At 38.3% G+C, this 17,922-nt stretch overlaps 1 protein-coding gene across 1 annotated transcript; it reads right to left on the bottom strand.

Moving 5' to 3' along the window:
* Nucleotides 1-2,727: 2,727 nt before the first annotated feature.
* On the bottom strand, nucleotides 2,728-11,108 carry LOC108435386 (eosinophil peroxidase-like). Its single transcript, XM_017711199.2, has 15 exons — nucleotides 11,061-11,108; nucleotides 10,355-10,423; nucleotides 9,969-10,065; nucleotides 9,585-9,763; nucleotides 9,009-9,141; nucleotides 8,513-8,642; nucleotides 8,222-8,428; nucleotides 7,518-7,887; nucleotides 7,132-7,292; nucleotides 6,666-6,924; nucleotides 6,333-6,503; nucleotides 5,740-5,977; nucleotides 5,417-5,616; nucleotides 4,348-4,407; nucleotides 2,728-3,561 (listed from the first exon to the last, which is right to left on the bottom strand). Exons 2-15 carry the CDS (start codon nucleotides 10,419-10,421, stop codon nucleotides 3,107-3,109), a joined length of 2,727 nt encoding a protein of 908 aa, XP_017566688.1. The 5' UTR covers nucleotides 10,422-10,423; nucleotides 11,061-11,108; the 3' UTR covers nucleotides 2,728-3,106.
* Nucleotides 11,109-17,922: the final 6,814 nt, after the last annotated feature.

The raw sequence follows: 17,922 nt of genomic DNA, 5'->3' as shown, positions 1-17,922 counted from the left end.
TTTAGACCTTAAGAAAATAACATAAGGGGAAACAACATATATTGAGAACATTTTCTCTCAAACACCACAATTATGATTTAGACTTTGTAAAATACAAATAAAAACATGCACATAAAATGGAACTTTCTGTTCTCCTTTTTATATCTTTTGTAGGGCTAATTATTTTTATAAAGCATTAATTGGCCTAGAATATTTTACAGATTTTATTTAGCAAATGGAGCACAAGTTAACTAAACGCGTTTCACAGTTTTAGTTTTCACTAAACTCAAAATGGTTACTTGAGAGATCTGACCCAATATACAGCAGAAAAGGAAAAACCCTCTTTAAATTTACTGCTGTAACCTGGAGATATATGTGCTCTGTGTAAGATTTTAAACGGGATAGCTTTTGCTTTATTACATGTACTGAAAGAGTTTTCATTCTTTCAAACCTTGTTCCACACATTCTCCTCTATCTCTATATCAAGTTCAGTTTCCCAAACCTTCCTCAAATAATGAGTGTTAGCATTGGGATATTCTTTTAATATGTTATAAAAGAAGCTAATAGATCTATTCTATTTGTGCAGAAAAAGCTGTCTCTGTAGCTGAGAGAGTTGCATATTTAGGTGAAGTATTGTGTCCTTTCTTAAAAGTCCCTTATCTGAAAAAAGCAAAAGATGTCATGTTTGTGAAAGGCATATTTATCACATATCTGACTAAATGACGTCAGTGTGGACCCTTCAAATAAATCCCTCAAGCGAGAAACACCCCTCAAGGCCCAAAAATGGAAATGTGAATCTGTAATACCTGGAAGAAAGTCAGGATTATCACATATAGGAGCATAAATAGAAGTCAGTTTAGATCTACCTTCTAGATGCATAATAATTCTCCATGCTTTAACAGTGTTAATTACAATGGGATTCTCACAGGAGTTTCTTACTGACTTGAAGTTTCTAAGAATTAGAAAGTTGCGTAAGGGATATTTTGTTTGTGAATTTTCAATATAAAACCCCAAAGAAGAGTTGGCTTCATGTATCCAATCATATATAAAATTTAAGTGAGCACATAGCTGATATTTTTTCATGTCCGGGAAGTCAAAACCCCCTCTTACGTCCGGAAGATGTGAAACTGCCATTTTCAGTCTCTTCTTAGCCCATATGAAGGAGCTAAATCACTTATCTAGAGTTTTAAGAGACTTGCTTGGGAAAAGGACAAGAAGCATTCGTATAGAGTAAAACAGTCTTGGAAGAATATTCATTCAACATTTTTTATCAATACTATACAGCCTATCCAAGAAATAGAGAGAACATGCCATCTCTCCAAATCTAGTTTGATACGATCCAGCAATGGAGTAAAGTTTGTTTTGAACATCTGATTAAAGTTATGGGTTATGAATACTCCTAAGTATGTAAAGCCTGTCTCTGACCACTGAAAAGGAAAAGGTGATGAATTTTGTGCTATGCATTTTAAGCTACCCATGGGCATAGCTATGGATTATGGAATTGATTTTATAACCTGATAAAAGACCAAATTTGGAAAAAATACTTATGAAGGTAAGGATCGCTATATGTTTTAGAGAGGAAAATCAAAATATCATCAGCATATAATGTGATTTTATGTTCTTTTTTGGATGTATTCAAACCATGTATGTTAAGATCTGTTTGTATTGCCGCAGCTAGTGGCTCTATTGCTAAATTGAACAAGGAAGGAGACAGTGGGCAGCCTTGTCTTGTGAGGCACAAGACAAGGCTGCCCACTGTCTCCTTCCTTGTTCAATTTAGCAATAGAATACTAAAATGATCAGATAAAACATCAGTGAGAATCATAGCCAGCGAGTTTTTATAAAGAAACTCTATCCACTTAATAAAATTTTCACGTATTCCAGATTTATGTAAAGTATATAAAGTCTATACCCACTCTATCCCTTCAATGCCATCTATGCCTTTTCTGCATCTAATGAGATCGCCATCCCATCTACCGCCCTTTTCTGAAAAGCAAAAATACATTATAGGTTGAATTTTGAAGGAAGACCCCTTCAGGGTGTGAAGAGTAGGTGACCCATGAAGTAGCTACTACAAGAGTAGGCAATAATGCACTGATTGCTGTCCATGAACATTTCCTTGGGTTAGCTGCAGTACTGTCTGCCCACTGCATGTCTATCTACAGGACTTTGTGGGGACACCACTCTGCTCAAAACCATTGTGCTGTTGCAGTGGTATATTGACTAAGTAAGGTTGACTAAGCACATGTTCTGAGATGATGTTATAAACAAGATAAATTCATATACGTGAAGCATGCTGCAAGGCAGTTCACCAGCTTGGGTGCTGTAGTCACTCAAACCACTGTAGTTTGTCTCCTGGAAAATAATTGCTGCATAGGAAGACAGTCTGAGTGGTGTTGAAAAGCCATCTAAGGCTGGGTGTACAATACAGGACTTTTAAAATCTTAACAGATTTATAAAACGGAGAGTATCACAAATTTAACATCAGTTTGTCGCAGAATTTCTTGTTTTGTCATGTGGATGCTCACATTAGATGACAAAGAGAGAATAACACACATAATGAGATTTGGCTACAAACTCCCAGATATCCTCAGACATCCTGACACTTCTATATGTTTTTGTGCCAATATACACAATAAACAAGCAAAAAACTTTTAAAGTCTTGAACTGAAAAGCATTTTCTTTTATTTGTATTCATTATGTATTATTACAAAACATATGAAAGTGTATGTAAACTGACATGTCATCACTTGCGATTATAAACAAGATTAAATAAAAGTAAGCACATCCCTGGAAAATGTACAACTGAAAAAAATAGCATTAATTCTATTAAGCAAATGTGCACAATTTATTATTTTTGCATAACAGCCTTCAAACATTTTTCTACCACATACACAAAATAAAATTGACATTGTAATATAAAACAGTTATAAATGTAACAGTGATTTGTGGTGACTGTTGCTGAGGCTTTGTTATATCAGTGCAGGGAAACAGGAAAGCGGATGTAGAAACTTCAGAGGAAAGCCATACAGGAATGGCAATAGTTAAGCTGATTATGTGCTGAGGTATGAGGGGAGTGTCTATGTATGAAATGCATTTACATATTGAGTTTAAACCAGAGGCCCCTTCAGGATGTAAAAATCAGATGTCCATTGAAGTAGCTATCAGTAGAAAGGCCATTGCTACCCAGACTGGCCTCCAGCCTTATACTGTCCCCTGTGTTTAACTGCAGGACTGTCTGCCCGCTGTATGTCAGTCTGCCAGGACTTTGCTGAGATGCCACGCTGCTCAGAACCACAGCACGGTTGCGCTGCAGTGTCACAATGCCCACGCTCCGAGATGATGTTAAGAAGAAGACAAACTCATATACACCAGGCACACTGCAGGTGAACTCGCCTGTCTCGGTTCTGTATTCATTCAAATTGTTGAAGATTGTCTCACGGAAAAAAATAACTCTGTTTCGGCTGGTGGAGGAGGAGATGGTCCCGAGCTGCATAGAGAAGGCAGATCGCTGGGTTGTGACGTTAGCAGCAGGGCCAGGGGGTCCAGGTGGCCCTCTTATCCCAGGCGCCCCTGGGGGACCTGAAGTGTGTGTGTGAGAGAAATAGAATGACGATTGAAAAAAGAATGATCAGTTTTACAAAAACGACAGATAGTAAAGGTAGCACTGGTAGCACTGAAGTACAGGAACTACTCTTAGAACAGTGTTTCCCAGCCAACAAACAGTATCGGATTGTAAAAGATCAAATCTGCCAAACATGAAGCCCAATTTTTTAAATTACTGTGTAAATATCATACATTATAAAATCAATTCTGCTGCCAGCTGCTTAGGCTATGCTGTAATGAGCCAGACCGCACAGGAGTTGAGAAGTGCTTAAAGGGAAAGGGGCTATAGGACTGATATGCAAAACAACCACCCACAAACTGTTGTTTTTGTTTAATCTTTGCACAACAAAAACAGACTCATCTTAAATGTCATACTGTTCGTCAAACAGAGAAAATGTCACCAATTATATTTTGCTCAGAAAAGCATCAGTTGTTTTCACTGTGTGTTAAAATGCAGTTGCTTGGTTCTGCTCAGTAACTGGCTTGACAGTTGTGTTCTATTGCCATGACGAAAACCAGTGCTAGATGTGCAAATAGTCATAACAGACAAAATTCTGATGTGTGGTAATTTTAGCATGCAGTGTATATCAATACTTGTACCTCTGTGAGCAGAGGGGTCTGAGCCTGAGACCAAAATACAACAAAATACTTCTGCCGTACATGTTTACCTCAAAACGCAGCATCTGTCAATAGTCACTAGTACCAAGTTAACACTACTAACTAAATATTCTTTTTAATTTAAAATATTTTCAGTTACATTACCCTGTTCGCCTGCAGGTCCTCTAGGTCCTGTGGGTCCTGGTAACGGTTCTGCATCAGGATCTGAAAAGGGAATTTAAAAAAACAGATTATTTACATATCTTGCAGTTATGGACATAAAAATAACTTTAGAGAAGATAGGAAAGTACTCAATGAGGGAGTAATTAGATCAGAGAATTAATCAGAGAATCATTGAGCCAAGCAACCAAGCAAAGAGAATGGACTGTCCTACAAAGGCCTAGTGCAATTCAGGGATTCTCTGTGTCTTTGTACATCACAGTACATTTACTGGTGCACTTCACAAGGCCTTTGTATGGAACGCCATGTCCCAGGAAAGAGAGTTCCCATATACGCCTGTCTTTTAATAAAAACAGTAAAGTCTTTATCATTGAGTCAATTCATGAGGGTACCAAATCAATCCCAGTGTAATAAATTCATTCACTTCATGAGTGATTTTTAAATTTTTTTTTATTTCATATGAAATAATGCTTGGCTAACCTCATTTCCACTGTGTACACTGTGACTGTCACGCTCGCCTAGAAGGTCAAATACCAGAGGTAAGCCAACACCACAGAAACTATAAAGACAGTATTTTAAACTATACTCTATACATAGTCTTCTAAGAATACATGACAGAATAAAGGTAAAACAGCAAGGTCATATAATGTGATTATTTGTTCAACAGACCTACGATTTCACATTTCTGAAAAGAAAATTCTAAAAAAAAGTGAATAAAGCCAATCAAGGCTTCAAAGTGTCACACTCTAGAATTGATAATGGAATGGCAATGGAAGTCCATGACAGCATGATTTACTTTCATTGGGCATAGCTTAGTCTACATCTGCCTAGTTGAGTAACAGAGATTTTTTTGCAAGGGGCTATAATGTGATGTGAAGAACTGAAGGAAAACTTAGTATCATTGGAAAGAGTACTGGAACATGAACAGTAATGTTAAAAATCAAAATGTGTTGAACAAATAATCACATTTAAATGACCAAAGAAGTAAAAGGCATTGATTTTATCTGTGGATTTCACAAGTGTGCATGACCAGAAATTAGTTGTTTAGCCTTACCAGCCTCAATCCAGGGAGTGAGGTCTATATCTGGTATGTCGTTGCAGTCAACAAAGTCAGCTCTGTTGGGGTTAAATAGGAAGGGATCCACAGGAACTCTCCTGACGCCTGTGTTGTCACAGATGATGCGAGCCAGTGACACGGAGGCTAATGACTGCCTCTGACTTTTGGTGAATACCCCACGATTTTCCCACCAGAGCCTGGATGGAGAGAGATTCAAATTAGAACCGTTCACAAGCACATTTATTTTAGCCTAGATTGAAAACCACTGCTTAATGTGCATTCAATCAGTCCTGTGAAGCTCATTTGATCCCACACAATACCTGTCGCCTTGACGGATCTTCTGGAACTGGGTTGCAATGAGACAGGAGAAGAGAGGTCCGACTCGGCCTCCTGGGACAAAAGGTTCAGCTACACCCGCCAACCAGACATCAATGTTGGCAGGAGTTTTGTAGTGTGTAATCAGTCTGCTTGCCAGATCGGTGTTGTTCAGCACCACGGCCAGCTCAGCTTCGTTCTGAGGTGTGGAGAGCTTGCAGAACTTCCGCCATTCATTATAACCTAATGGAATTAGAATACAATATGGTTCTGAGGGTTGGACTTGAGAACAGTTGACTTGAGTGTCCAGAATAAGTCTTTGTGTATGATAACATATGTAAAGTGTTCTCAGAAAAAGATCTGATCTGTCCATGTGAATATGTCTAGGATGGATCTCAATGAGATGTGCTGAAGAAGAAACCTGCCTTGAAGGTATTCCCTCTGATGCAACCAGAGAGAAAAACCTTCTGTGTATAGTGGTCGCTCTACAGTCACTAAACTTGTGCATTGTCAAGGTACATTCAGAGACGTCTTTATGAGAGTCAGAAAGTACAGAGAATAAAAAAACTTCTTTGTGTGAACATAACTGCATGTGTACCTGGCAGGGCGTGGTCACGGCTTCTTTGCATGTTAAGGGATGCCAGGTCCATGGCAATGTGACTGGTGAAAGCAAACAACCTCTCCCTCAGTGCATCCACCAGCATGTGGTCCTGTTGATTCAGCTTGGCTGGCTTGCCAACCAGGCCGCGGATCAGAGGATCAATACCACCTGGGTAGGCAGAGACAAAATGCAGGCAATCGTCAAAGCAGAGGTGGTAAGTTTTCAGCTCTACTTTTCCTGATTTCACCCTTCAGCTATCAGATTCTCAAATCAGATTGTGTCCAATAATGGGATCCTCCAGAAATGGATTTTAATAAAGCCTGTTCTTACCTTCGAAGACAACTCTCCAGGGTGTAAAGAAGGCCTCAAAGAGAGGGATGCTGGGGAACTGTGGATGGTTATTAAAGTTTTCATCCAGACGGAAGACGAGAGGCTGAATGGTCACATGGGCAAAACGGTAGGCAGCAGTGGCAAAAACATTTGCAATGCTTGGATCAACATTGGGGTCATAGCCAGGGTAGGGACCCAGCTGCCTCTGCATGGCTTCAGGACCCACAATGTGTCGCAGGTAGTTTCTAAACACCAAGATCTATGAGGCAGAAACACCATAAAAGTCATTATTTCTTTTCCACTTTTCCACCCATTATGTATGTATTAAGTCAGCACCAAAGAAATACAAGTGGAGTTTATAAGAATCCAACTTAGTTTTGTATTTTACTCAGTTGCATTTATCAGGACTTTGTAAGTTTAAATATGTCTGTGTGTGTGTGTGTTTGAACATGTAAGTGTGCAGTACCTGGTGATAGGCACCAATGATCTTGCGAGCCTCCTGGTAAAGTGTTTCACTGCTCCACTGGGGGTTGAGTATGCGCAGGGCACGGGCCAGACGGTTGTGTTCTCTCACAAACAGAGTGTGTATTGAAGTTAAAGCAATGTTCTCATCTACACGAGCATCACCTGCATAGCCATCAAGAGCAGAACTTTTAAAATTACATTTTGCAACGTCAGTTAATTTCTTGCACTTTTTTGCATAATGCTGGGTCAGTTGCTTTATTACGCATTTCTCCAAACAGGTGAAACATGCTGTATAAGTTAACTATTACTACTATTCTGTATTTCAGAGGCAATGAGCAAGTTTAGACTCTGATTGAGTCCCAGAAAGTACTGGAAAGCAACACTGACCTGCAACGAAACATGGAACTTCTTCTAGATTTTTTGTGGTGTTGAGGATCTGATTGCGTGTGCTGCACATGTTGCTGGCCACTTTAGTAAAGGGCAGCAGATCTCGGCCATTGTCTTGGAAACGGTCATTAACCAGCAAAAGGCCGTTGTCGTTGGAGAGGTCACGGAGTTCTCGCGCAAGCCCCTCATCAGAGCCATACACCTGGCCCACATCTAGGAATGCCGTCAGGGAGTTGATCTGCTGCCTTACTTTGGGTATGCCACCGAAAATGAAAGCATTGTTACCAGAACCACAGGCAGGTGCAGAACGGAACATGGGAAGGCAGCTGTTTGGAGCAGGTTTGGGCCGGCGTGTGTCATCACGAGGAAACTAAGCAAAATTCAAAACGTTGGCAAAAGTTTAGTCTGTATGTCATGGTAAATTTTCTTCAGTGAAGGATTTAATTAAATATAATGTTTTGAAAAATAAGATGCTAACGTGACAAGTAAACAAATTTTTATTATGATTACAGTAATTGATTTTGCTCCTCATTACCAAGTTTAGCATTTTGGTTGAAGGATTCTTTAAAGAGGAAGAACGCTAGATGTTCAACACCAAGTCACATCAACAGATTGAAGTTCTAGTGTAGGTCTAGTGTAGCCTATGCTAGATATTAATTTAACGTTGGTTCAGAACAGAAATGGATGCAGTAGGGACTACTAGCCTGGATGGGGAAGCAGGGCTCAGAGCGCTCACAGCTCTCATCACAATTGATGCCGCTGCTGAAGGATCGGATGCTGGGTGAATGTGGAGTGAAGGACAGGTCGTGGTCATTCCACTGGCCAAAGAAGGTGACCAGGTGCGTGTACTCACTGTCGCCCTGAACGTCAGCATCTGCGGTGCTCAGGATGCGGTTAGACACCTCTCTCACCTGGAAGAACAGACATGAAAAAGATCTCATTTGAGCCTGGACTGACAAAATAAAGCTCAATGGAATGAAAGACTGGTGTCTTACCAGAGGTAGCATGACTCCATTATAGAGTCTGCTTGGGTCCCATCCTACAGGCTGGGAGATACCATCTTCATAAATAGGAGGGAGCCAGTTAGATAAGGGTGTGTTTGCTGCACCAAGGAGTGGATTCCTCCTAAAAATCCAGAACAACGCTGTTAGCTATTCTACCCTTGAGAGGGACAAGATTTAAAATAAGTTTTTATTGCCTTAATGCTGAATAATTTCAGTAAAAGTCCAGCCATGCAAATAGGGATGTAGCTAACTAGCTCTCCATTATATTTGCAACAATGAAAACATAAACAAGAAATCACATTATAAATAATCTCTCTGGTGATATATTTAGGGAATTAAAATAATTGTCTCTAGAACTTATATAAGGAATAACTGAAAAGTACATTAGATAAATTCCATATCAGCATGTCATTAGCCAAACTTATGACTTACAGGTGTATAGGCAAGTTCTTTAAGTGCACTACCACTATGTCCCTGTTTAACTCACCGGTTGTTGCAGACGCTGTTGGCGGTGCGGTACTTGTTGATAAGGGGCGTGGTCCTGCAGGAAGGGGGCTGGACTTGAGCAGCACAGCCAGTCAGGCGCACAATAGTCTGGAGCTCTTCAGGAGTAATCAGTGCTGAGAGAAGGAACAAATATATAGAGTATAAATACACATACTGGCTTTAAAATGCTTGTGCAGGATTATAACACTGATATGATGACATCAGTCATCAAATATTATAGAACCAGTTAATTTTTAAAAGTTGAAAAGAATGCATTTTGTGTTTTTTTTACACTATTTTAAAATTTATGTTATTTCATTTTGAACTGTATACTAAGTTTCACAATAAATTATATTTTAATTGTATTTACATTTTGTATTGAAAGGTTTTGAATCTGTACTATCATTTGCTGGAAAAGATAATCACAATAATAACTTCTCAGCAAGTTCAAAACATATCTTGTCTTCAACTTGAAAGCACAAAGGTGATTTGGATTGAAAGCAAGAAGTAACTCATATAAAATAATATCATGCTTTTGCTGCAGCAAAGTGTTTGAAAGGGGTTGAGGTGGTCAGACCTGTGGCATTAATGGATCTCTTGTGTGCGTGGTGTGCCTTCTCAGAGATGATTCTCAGGGTCTGCTGCAGGTAGTCTGCAGCTCTCACAGCCTCTCGTGTCTTTCGAGACGGCTGCTTCATCAGACGCAGCTTATCAGATGGCTTGATGAAGGTGTCCTTACGCACCCTCGCCAGACTCCTGTAAACAGCAACCACACAGACATATAAGAAAGTCGTTTGTGCTGTGTTTTCAGCAGATTTTAGAATCTAAATACAGTGCCTTCTCAAATATTTGTATTATATTACATTAATTTGTATGTTGGTATTATACATGTGATAATAAATCCTATAAAATCCTATTAAAAAGCATTTTAAAAATGCTGCTGGGAAAAATGTTGACTCACTCTTGACGAGAGTACAGGTAAGCATCATCTACAAGTCTTTTGGCCTCCTCAATGGATTCCAGAATGAAAGGTCTACCCATTCCCTCCTGTACTGATCCTACACAAATAGATGGTACAGTACAGAGTCAAAATCACAGAAACATGTAGGAATATAAACTCTGTAGATGGTTTGTTATATCTGTTCAGCTCAGCTGTGAGATAAACCCATCTAATAATGCCATCTAATGCCATTAAGTTCCATAACGATGCTAGATTAGCTTTTAGGGGTGATCCATCATTAAAACTCTCTTTAGTCTGGAAAACCAACTAATCAAGGTTGGTGATCCAGCGATATTTCAAATAACCTGAATTTTCTGTTGAAATTTTCTTATCATGGGTTAACTCACCAGACACATTTGGGTAGTTGAGTGTGTAGCAAAAGACCAGCACCACAATGGATATTAAGAAATTCATATCTGAAATAGTAATAGAGAAACATATTCAGCCTACAGAAATATACACGTCATGATCAAACTCTTCTCTATGAGGCTTCTCAATTAAACGCATTACTAGTGAAAGAAAGTTACACAAAGTTAGCGTTGTGCAGCTGAATTTTTACTTTCTAAGAGGAAACAAGGACACAAATTGTCATTGATGTGGAACATCGCTCTTGTGAGGCAGCAAAAGTTACTTGCACTACTGTCGAGAATCTTTGCCCTGCTAAATGTGAGTGAGTGAGTGACTGACTGACTGGGTGACTGACTGCTAGACATATAGACAAACCAGGTGATTTGCATCTAAAAATGCATCAAAATAGTTATTTTCTACTCTTATATCCTCCATGTATAGTTGTTTTTCTCTGACAGATAATAATATAATTCAAGCTTTACACATTTGAAAAATGTGTTTCAGACTTTTCTCTCTAAAGCACAGACTAAACAGCATCGATGCAGACATTTTATGCCTAAGTACATTGTACAACAACGCTCTGTGCAACATCATTTGTGTATTGCAAAAATGCCTCTCAAATAAAAGTCAGAAAGACTGTAATAGTACAAAAGATATGGAATGGAACAATCTGAGCAGGAGCCTAAGATGCATGTAATTTCTCACCTGTGTGTTTGATTCCTCTTCTCTTGAGATGAATTGGAGTGTGCAGTGTACATTCCTGCTGTGCTACAGGACTTTTATACACAGCCATATTCCTCACCCTTCCTGTATCTCACATGTGCTTCAGTAGAGTATTTCCTGCTTCCTTTTACTTAGCATCTTATTTGACTCAAGTATTGATAAGAGTTCAGTAGCGTGATATAGCCCTACTGGTACTTTGCCAAAAAGGAAACTCGTAAAAATAAAGATAGTTCTTGGCTTAGATGTTTGGTGATGTGGAGGTTCATCACCCTTACAAATGTCATTTACAAAAATGGTTATTAACGTGGTGGGATCTATTCAGGGACCCCCAACTGATTCACATTTCTGTTCCATCCCTATGAGTTGAAACTAAAATGTGGACCACTTGGGAGTCCCTGAGGACCGGTTTGAGAACTACAGCTTTAAAGAACCATACATTGAAAGTTTCATTAAGGAAAAACAAATGGTTATTCTGTGGTGTCGCTCCAAAAACTCATTGTGTTTTTTAGTTTTTTGTTTTCGACATACCCCAGATAAAGCTGATTAACTAAGACACATTTGGTGTCCAAATTTTGCATCTTTAGTTCAGAACTGTAGCTGTGAGGCAGCACTAGAGGTCAACACCCACTCAAACTGCATTGAGGTCTTCATTAAAGTTAAGCAGACTTGGTGATGTGGTTTAGGACACAGTATGTTTTACCATAAACTGTAGAAATGAACTAAACCTCACCATGTAGCTGAATGCTGGGGCAACCATTTAGAACACAGGAGTCATGCTGAATGAAGACAAGAATGTAGTTTGAGAGGCAAACTGCAGAAGCAAAATTTGGTCAGCAAATATGTCTTGGCTGATTAACTAAGTAGTAAATTGTGTGATTTTTTAAAAATGTATTATCATTTTTTTTGACCGTACCATTACTTTGAGAATGAAGGCTAGAAATCATTTGTAATGTCTTTTATTTTGTTCTATTCTTTTGCAGCAAGGCATACGAAATAGGTTAATCATCTGTTCTTTTTGTTTATGGCTCTCAGAGCTCAAGGCCAGAGCTATTTCATTTGATTAACTGATTTCCAGCCAGATGCCAGGAATCACCTCCCCGGGCAGTAAAACACAGTGTTATCTCTGGTGAAGTAATACATTTTCCCAGAATTGTGTTCTTCATTTTTAAATAGGTTAACCTAAAATGCTTTATCATAAAAAAGTATATCTTTTTTTCATGTACATAGAATATGGCTTTGCTATAAATAGATTGTTTTTGAAATGCAATACAAGTTGTGCAAACATATAAATGATCACTGAATAACCACACATGCAAACACAAGTCAGTGCACAGTGGCCTACTTTTTAATTATTCATCCACAGCTGATAAGCTAATAGTAATGCAAATTATCACCTGTTTATTCTTATATCTGAGATAGTTCATTATGACTGATACACACTGTGTCCACCTATATAATCTACCATCAAATTCAAGTAAATTTGATATGCATTCTTTTCCTGCAAGCTGGCATTTGGGCACGTGCACTGGCACCATTGCCTCAAGTTAGGACAGTGACAGAAAACATTCCTTTATTTTTGTTGTACACTTTTTGTCATATGCCGTGATAACATCTGTATTTCAACAGAATAAGAAAGAGGACATGGCTGTCAAGAAACATTTAGCCCACTCCAAGACAATAAATGTATTTGATAGAGATAGAGACAGAGACAGTGTGTATGTGTGTAGTTTCTTTTCCTTTTTTTTTTTTAGTTTTGCATTTTGGTGAGGTCAGCACAACTGTCTGTTTTTGTCTAAGGGAAATTTTAATTCCTTTCATAGGAGAAAATGTTGATATTTGAGAGCCGCGTGTTACAATAGAGCTTCAATAAAGGCAGATCAAAGTAAAATATTACATTTTTGGTCAGACAAACCAGCAACATAAACAAGTCCCTTAAATCGTAGTCAAACACACTGTCTTTATTACTGTGAATAAGAGTCATTGAAAGTTTTTTGAAAATATGTTGTATTGCAGAGTAAACACCCTTTGCAATATGAGAACATTTATAAAAAGTAAAATAAACATTCCTTTCTTCAGTTTGTATTCAAAGTAAAGATCTGGGAAAACAGGATGCATTATGTGCAGCTGTACAGGGCTGCAGTATATTCTGTTGTAATTTTTTATTATGCTGTAGATTGTCGTAGGTTTTAAACATTACATTAACATTGTCCAAGAGGAAAGTCACTTTTTTCATCTACTGGGCAGTGAAATATTTTGGCATCAGCTGTCCAGCTATCTAAGAAACCCCTCTTTGTTTATTTACTCTTGCTTTTCATTTATTTCCCCCAAATGTCATAATAATATCTTTTTAACCACAAAGTTATACCTTATAGCAGAACAGTGATTCTTTTCTTAAGGCATAATAAAGAAGAAGTAAACATTGATCAAGTGATTGATCAAGTGCTTCCTTGTGCTTTCCCCTGACGTACATCAGGTTTTGCAAGTAAATTCTGATATGACTACAAATGCATACAGCAGTAATCACACTAAATTATTTCTCTTTGTTATGAAAATAGTGGGGCTATTGTTCTATTGGTGCTTTTCAGATCTATCAGTGTCTAAGACTGTAATATTTCCGTGTGCTCGGAATAAGGAAATGACTTCAGGTGTGAAGAGTTAAGGCAGGGTGTGATGTGGTAATGGCCACGCTTATCAGCAACAACACAGGTGAGATATTCGAACAGGGTTAAAGACTTGTATCACTGGACTATTCTTCTTTCAAAAGGGGACAGAAGGCTTTGAGGAAGACGGTCTTTAAACAAGTGGCCCAGATAATATGGCAGGATAAATCTGAGACAGGACATAAAGCTTGATTGTTCCAGATATGCAAATGTAAAATACCAAATACGTCTGTTTCTTGGAACATGCTGTCCTGCTCAAGGTTAAAATAGTTGTTTTTGATGTGGCTTTTTATTTCAGAGTAATTCAATTTTTTTCTGCAAAGTATTTTTTCAGTTCCTTCTCACTTTAAAAGATGGACTTTAAGACCCAGTCCCATTTCTTATTTTTACTCCTACCTCTTGTTTACGAGTGCCACCTTGACTGTTACAAGGGGTAGTGGTTGAAATCTTCCCATATGAAATGGGACAACCTGCTATGTAGGTGACCCTGCCAGTCTGCAGTGATAGCAGAGGAGGGCAAAGTTCAGCCTCAACCTCGCTACTGGACTTTAGTTACATTTAGAAAATGATATGCTTTCAGAGAGGGGGGATGGGACAGTTGTTCAATTTTGGCCATCACTTGCTAATTCTTTGGTGACATGAAGCTGAAGTCAGCTTCTTGTTCGAATTTTCCTGTTTCACCTTAAACGAAGCAGCAGTTCAAACTTGAAGTGTCAGCCAGTTTGCCATTTTTTTCTCATATAACATTCTGGATTGTGCATCTGAAAAACCTTTGAAGGGCCATGTGGGCTACACTTCACAATACCCCTCCATCTTTACAAAAATCAGGACACACAACTCCAGGGGTGAATGCGCAAAATGGAGGGATAAGGATTAACTGGTAGGGTCGAGGGGTGATATAGGAATGGGATTATTCTTCCAGCTTTAGTAGTGCGCTCTCAAAATCTCAAAAAAGCCAGTGCTACACAAGATAAGCTATTACAGCAATAAGCCACAAGAAGCTGCTGCTGTGATTTTATCATGGGTGAGGGGTGTGTTTAAGCATAGCTATACATACATACATGCCCTGTTATCCTGAGTCATGGCAATATGCCAGCCAATCTGCCATAAGACACAATCAACTTATAAACAAGGACACTTAATGATACATGATTATGCTGAATTGTGATGATTAAATTGGTTGTAACTGTCTTATTATTTAATGGGACGTTTTTGCATGTCTCTGGTTTTTGGTCATCTAGTTTACATAGCGCTGTACTTGCAAGAGACCTAAGTTACCAGCTGACTGTACATTAACTGCCAAAACTGAAATAAGCGTTCTGATAACAGTCGTAAGGAGTGACCGAGTGAAGTATATTTATATGTACGTACTCCTCTGATGCTAACAGGTAGTGGTGGGGTCTTGAGCAAAGAGACCACATATCAAATGTAACAGTCAACATTTTTGTGATCGAGGTTACAAAATCTTTAGATGTTCCTAAAAATTAAAGTTAAACTTGCTGTCATAAAAATCTATTATAAATGCAAACCAGGTGTAAATAAAAGTTGTTGACAGTCATAAATTAGTCTGTGTCAGTTAGCCCACTGCTCAGAGCAGCAGAAAACTTAAGCCTGTTCCTGATAAAAACACAGCAAACTCATCAATCACTTCAGCTTTATGTAAATGTCCAACATCTAAAAGCCCTAAAACAGAGGAAGGAGGTTCTGAGCTAATGTGAACCTTCCAGACTGGATTAAATGGAGTTATGAAATAACTGAAGTTTAGGAGGAGAAACATGTCGGTAACCCCTCCTCCATCCAACGCCCTATAAATTTCCATCCCTACCTTTCCTAGCTGTGGTTCAGGTAGCTCAGTTACAGGAACAATGGTCCAGCCTTCTAGTTCTAGCCCAAGTTCTCAGAGTTCCCTCCCTTGGTCAGTTGTATCTCACCCTACCACCATATCTTAAAGGCATAGTCCAATTTTGCAAACTATGGTTCATATGAAGATATTCTGCATAGGTTTAAAAAAAAGTATAAGCTTAATGCACCAATGGGTTCTCTGTGTTTTATCAGCCATGTTGCCATAACTGTAAATTACCATGCCACAAACATAAATGTCAATTGCTGTTTTTAACCTTTATGTAATCCTATCTAACTTTCTGACTTCTGTATTTTTTAAATAACTTAATTTTGGACAGTCCTTCTCATAAACTTGCAGTGAATCTATACAGAATGACAAACCAGTCTTTAAACCATTTAACCTCACCTTAAAATGTTTTGACTCATTTCCTTACATCATTTAATATTATAGTAGAACTTTTCCTGTATCTCTACTGGGAAACGTTACTGTCACTGTCAGTCATATTCTTGCTTATTTTCAGAGTGCCTAATTTGACATTGCTCTTTGCTCTACTTTTGTATTTGTCTATTTAACTAGATCAGAGCTGCCCCAAATTGGCCTGTGAGGAAGATTTGATTGATTTGACCCATCAGAAATTTATCCTAACCACACCCCTCAAATCTATACTGTATGCAACATTATTAATGAAAATTTTCCTTTAAAATTGTAGTTTATTTATTTATTTATTCATTTTAGCACCATTTTATAGTTTAATGTTAAAAACGGTTTGAAATCTACCTTCCTTGTTAGAATATTGATTTGGTTTGCCTTTTGGCCTCCAAAACAAAAAATTTGGGCACGCCTGATCTTGATGAAGTTGTGGCTATTGTCTCTTAGGTTATATTTTTTTGGAGTATGTCTGGGCATTTAATTTACAACGAAAAGTAATAAACAATTTATGTGGCTAGTAGTAGCATATAGGCCTATGTCATTTCACCATACAAAATGATATAATAAATAGAGCTTTGTTTATATTTTGAGATTTTGTTTTATAATGACTCTTCAGGGATAATTTTATTGGGGACACATTTATTTTACTACAGAAGAGCAAAATGTGTGGCTGATGTTGGGTTGCTATGCTAAAATACCTGCATTTTATTTGTTTTAGTACAGAAATATTCAATTTCTCAAAAATGTATGTATCAACATTGGCAGATATGTACGTGAAAGATATCAGCATCTGTCCAGAATTCCCATATCAGTGCATCTTTACAAATTACTTAGCAAAAGGTTCATTTACGACTCATTTTACTGTTGCTTCTGACAAACTGATGCCTGAAACAAGTATTTAATGTATGACTTTTTTCCAACCATCCATCTATTTTCTAAGCCGCTTCTCCCTCAGGGTCGCGGAGGGGTGCTGGAGCCTATCTCAGCAGTCTTCGGGCAGAGGCAGGATACACCCTGGACAGGTCGCCAGTCCATTGCAGGGCAGACAGACAGACAGACACAGACAGTCACTCACACACTCACACCCAGGGGCAATTTAGCATGATGTATAACTTTTTTGATTAAGCAAATTGTCCTGTTTTGCACACACTGATAGACCCCATATCCTCATTATCCTAATGGTCTTGGTCCCAGGAAGCTGTTGCCTGCAACTGTATTCAATGCTTATTTTTTTAAATTCAGCTTTTACTCAGAAAGATCATATATATATATATATATATATATACACAATCTTTCTATTCAAAATTTAATGGTTTGCCTATTCACTTACATGCTACTTACATTTTTAGACTCATTGTCTTTTTTTAGACTTAGACTTAGGCTAAGTATAATAACCTCTTTTGTTCTTAATATTATTTATATCTGAGTATCAAATGTTTTTTGCTCAGATTAACTCTGACTGATGAATGAGTGAACCGAGGAGCAGTGGAGGAGAAAGAGAAGAGAAACACTGAGTACAACCTTCTTGTCACAGACACGTTTTTCCGAGTGGCGAACAGCAGTTCGGAGGGGAAAAGCCCTCAACACCACATAAGTTTAGAGTTTCGAGAGGTATAGAGTCTTTTGTAACCTCTAGTGTCTTGAACTGAAATTGTCCAAAATAAATAATCGTTAAATCCTCTTCGTCATACAGTTATGGCAAAAATATTGGCACCCTTAACTCACTGTTCACTATTAAATACACACATCTTCTAAGATTCTTCTTCTTCTGAGTCGCAAAGGGTGCTTATCCCAGTGGTCATCAGGTGGAAGGCAGGTCACCAGTCCATTGCAGGGCAGACAGACAGACAGACATATTCACACCTAGGGGCAATTTGCCATGTCCAGTTGGCCTAACTGCATGTCTTCAGAC

Source organism: Pygocentrus nattereri, chromosome 18 (assembly GCF_015220715.1).
Source record: "Pygocentrus nattereri isolate fPygNat1 chromosome 18, fPygNat1.pri, whole genome shotgun sequence".
Taxonomy (NCBI): domain Eukaryota; kingdom Metazoa; phylum Chordata; class Actinopteri; order Characiformes; family Serrasalmidae; genus Pygocentrus; species Pygocentrus nattereri.
Note: the sequence above shows the minus strand (reverse complement) of the source record. Positions and strands in the feature narration are given on the sequence as shown.

Bases quoted from the DNA above. Each gene is read 5' to 3' on its own strand.
- LOC108435386 (XM_017711199.2), bottom strand. From the start codon at position 10,421: ATGAATTTCTTAATATCCATTGTGGTGCTGGTCTTTTGCTACACACTC. The intron at 9,764-9,968 runs GTGAGTCAACAT...TGCTGTTTACAG, and splicing joins TACCTGTACTCTCGTCAAGA to GAGTCTGGCGAGGGTGCGTA. The intron at 5,617-5,739 runs GTATTGTGTGGG...CTCTCCATCCAG, and splicing joins AAGATCCGTCAAGGCGACAG to GCTCTGGTGGGAAAATCGTG.